This window comes from Arachis hypogaea, chromosome 12, assembly GCF_003086295.3.
Source record: "Arachis hypogaea cultivar Tifrunner chromosome 12, arahy.Tifrunner.gnm2.J5K5, whole genome shotgun sequence".
NCBI lineage: Eukaryota > Viridiplantae > Streptophyta > Magnoliopsida > Fabales > Fabaceae > Arachis > Arachis hypogaea.
The window spans coordinates 99,269,069-99,272,741 of NC_092047.1; the positions used below are offsets into that span (position 1 = coordinate 99,269,069).

General features: G+C 29.3%; 1 protein-coding gene across 1 annotated transcript; it reads left to right on the forward strand.

Annotated features, from left to right (window-relative positions):
* Positions 1-1,475: 1,475 nt before the first annotated feature.
* LOC112727841 (probable glutathione S-transferase) lies at positions 1,476-3,389 on the forward strand. Its single transcript, XM_025777758.3, has 2 exons — positions 1,476-1,968; positions 2,824-3,389. The coding sequence occupies exons 1-2, from the start codon at positions 1,645-1,647 to the stop codon at positions 3,184-3,186; spliced, it is 687 nt and encodes a 228-aa protein (XP_025633543.1). The 5' UTR covers positions 1,476-1,644; the 3' UTR covers positions 3,187-3,389.
* Positions 3,390-3,673: the final 284 nt, after the last annotated feature.

Below are 3,673 nucleotides of genomic sequence, written 5' to 3' on the forward strand. Positions count from 1 at the left end.
AAATTTATATCTTTATTATTTTTAATAAGAGGTTTTGGACAATTTTCAGGAAATTTAAATAGAATGACAGTTAATAAAATTTTAATGAAATTATCTATTTAATAAAGTTACTTTTTTTTTTTACTAAAGGTATAGAGACTCGAACTTGCAGTCTCTTAGATAAGTATAGAGAAATTATGTCATTTGAGTTATAACACATTGATATATTTAATAACAATTCTACTAGGGAACCAAGAGGGGGTTCAGCCAATTTCTGCCAACTTTTTAATGGGCTGGACCTCGAAATTCATCTTAATAAAAATAAGTTAATATACATGGATGTTCTTCTACTAAGTATCAGAATGTTTCTTTTTCATACTAAATGGATGTTCTTTTATATATTTTTTGAATTTTTTGTATTGCAAATGGGAATGTGTCTATTTTTTTTAAAATTTCATAATTTTTTATTTAAATTTTATAGATATCTAATTATTTTTGCCAAAATATAACTGGATATTTCTTTTGTTAAGCATTAGGATGTTTTTTTCATATTAAATAAATATTTTTTTATATTTTTATAATTGTTCATGATCTCAAATCTTCATTCACTTAAACTATGGTAGATTATTTCGGCTGCTTGAAACCTTCACTCGCCATGAAGGAGTCAACGCCTTTATTATGAAGTCTTTTATATTCCAACCTATCTGCAATGGTGTATCTAGCTAGTTTCAAGCAAACAATTTCCACAAATATGTGAAGAGAATAAGGTTGAATAAATATAAAATAATCTTCACTATTGCAAATGAACATAGGTATATGATGCGATCAAGTACGATCAAGAAAAAGGCAACCTGCAGGTTAAGTTCGTTCCCCAAATGAATAGATAGATGTGAATTTATATAAACATGAGAGACTGAAAAAGGTGAGTTTCAATGAAAAAAAATACCATCAAAACTAAAACAAAATCTTCTAGGAACTGATCTTCAAGCTGATAGACTTCAAAAAACTCACTGTTAGCTTTCATAATTAACTGATAAAAAATAGCAACTAAGAAGAAAACAACCAAATCAGCTCCAAAGATATAGGTATACAGATCAATTTTCCTTTTCCCACCACCAATGATGGAAACTACCCGATACGGAAAACCAATTTCATTAAAAATGCTCACTTCCAGCGAAGAAGGCCTGACGTTGAGAGAGAGGAGTCTGTATGTGTGGTTGTTGGAGGTGGATAGGTTAATGTGAGAGAGAAGAGAAAGGTTTTTATAGGTTTTAATTAGGTTTATTTAATCGATTTTAAATTTTTTAAATTTTAAATTTTAAAAATTTAAAATTAATTATTAATATAATTATAATTAAGTTATTCTATTCTTAACTGATTAGGAGTTAGTTCCATATACTTTTTCATTTAATAAAGTTACTTATCATACACCAATATATTATCTATTATTATTAATAAGTCAAAATATAACAATAGATGAGTTAAAGAAACATTTCGCTGACTAATCTTTTTATATATGTAGTTGCAATGATGTTACATAAATTGAACAAGTCCAATATGAAAATGCCTAACCTATCGATAAAAGCAATCAAAGACCGAGACAAAGTAAACTACTAAAATTGCTTAAGCTCGCACCACAAATTGAAGAAGCTACATACAACAATAATGGCAGCAGAGCAAGAAGAGGGATTGAAGCTTTTGGGAGTCAGAGCAAGCCCATTTAGTCACAGAGTGCAGCTAGCTCTGAAGCTGAAGGGAGTCCAACATGAATACCTTCAAGAGAATCTTGAAAATAAGAGCCAGCTACTTCTCAAATACAACCCTATTTACAAGAAGGTGCCTGTATTGCTTCACAAGGAGAAGTCCATAATAGAGTCTCTTGTGATTATTGAATATATTGATGAGACTTGGGAAGGGTACAAGATCTTGCCTCAAGAACCTTACCAAAGAGCCTTGGCTCGGTTCTGGGCCATCTTTATCGCTGAAAAGGTAATTTTACTTTTCTATGCTCCTCCTTTAATTTGTGTTATTAGGATTTAAATTTTTTTGAAGGGGTACCTCGAAATCACATGCAGTTAATCTCTTCGATTTGTGTTTAGTAAATAAAAAATATCACGAATCAATTTGAGTTAGTCGAATAATTAATTTATTGTCTATTTAAAGAAGTGTCAGAAGTTTGAATCTTTTCTTATATATGTAATAACACATTGACTAGTAGCAATCTCTTATATGAGACTTAGATCTGAGACAAATTAGTTCTTAACTCCTCGGATTGAAAATACCATAAAAAATCTAAAAAATAAAAAATAAAAAAAATCATGTATTTATACTTATAATTTCAAAAAATTAGGAATGCTTTTAAAAATAACTAAAAAAATACATTTTTAAAATTAATTTGTATTTATTATCATAATTAAAAATTTTAATATATAACTCAATAACCCATATATTAATAAATATTTAAATTTATCCTAATTCATCTATGATCAAAATTTTCTAACTATTATTAATTTTAAAAATTATTTTACTAATAACAAATATTATTTATGCTTATTAAAATCTACTTTTACACATATATATCAATCATGTTAAATATATACTAAAATTAATTATTAGTGTAAAATACATATTGAAATATAAAATACACATTAAAAATAAGTTAAATTTTACATATATTTATACACAAATATATAATGACTGATTTTGATATACAAATAATATTTTTGCATATATACGCACATCAATCTAACCTGGGATTAAGCATAGAAAAAAATGTAAAGTAACTTGTTTAGTTACTTTCTGAATTACCTAGTAACAATTATTTTAATGTGGGAGCATAATTAGTGCATGTATACTATATGGACAACCGCGTGGACCTTTGATGAGGAAAAACGTGAGAAGGGCACTGAAGAAGTGAGCGAGATTTTGAAGACTCTTGAGAATGAACTCAAAGACAAGTTGTTCTTTGGAGGAGATGCACTTGGGTTTGTGGACATTGTTGGTGTCTTCTTGGCTTTTTGGTTCCCTATCTTGCATCAAGTTGTGGGGTTGCCTCAATTGGTAGCCATTGAGAATTTTCCGAAGCTTTATGATTGGAGCCAAAGACTTCTTGACCTTAATGTTGTCAAAGAAACTCTGCCTCCTAAAGAAGATGTTTTTGCTGCCTTCAGTGCTAACCTCCAAAGGAGCAATAACGCTACAAAATAGACGCAGCAGTAAATTAGTAAATTTTTAAGAATTTTACTAGCATAAATTTCTAATTTAGTTTGTGATTTTATGAGTTAAGCTTTAAAAGTTATTTGTGTAAGATACTTTTGATTACTTTTGAACTGAAATTTTATTATCTTCCAAACACTTTTTATATAAATCTCAGTGCGGTCACATGCACTATGGGGTTACACTACAAGAAAGGCACTGAATATTGTCAGCTTTAGTGTCGTAAGTTACCGACAAATTTACCAACAAATTTGGCAATTAATTCGTCAGGTCCAAATATTATCGATAGATTTTATTTTTTGACGATAAATTTGACGATACAAATTGGAGGGAAAACAACGAAAAAGTGGCGCGACATTTAACGTCAGATTGACCGGCAGATGAATCTAATAGTAAGCTCTTTTAGTGACACGCCGCATTTTGGTCATGCGCAATTCGTTACTATCGATAAATTCAACGGTAAACGTGCCCTAAATTC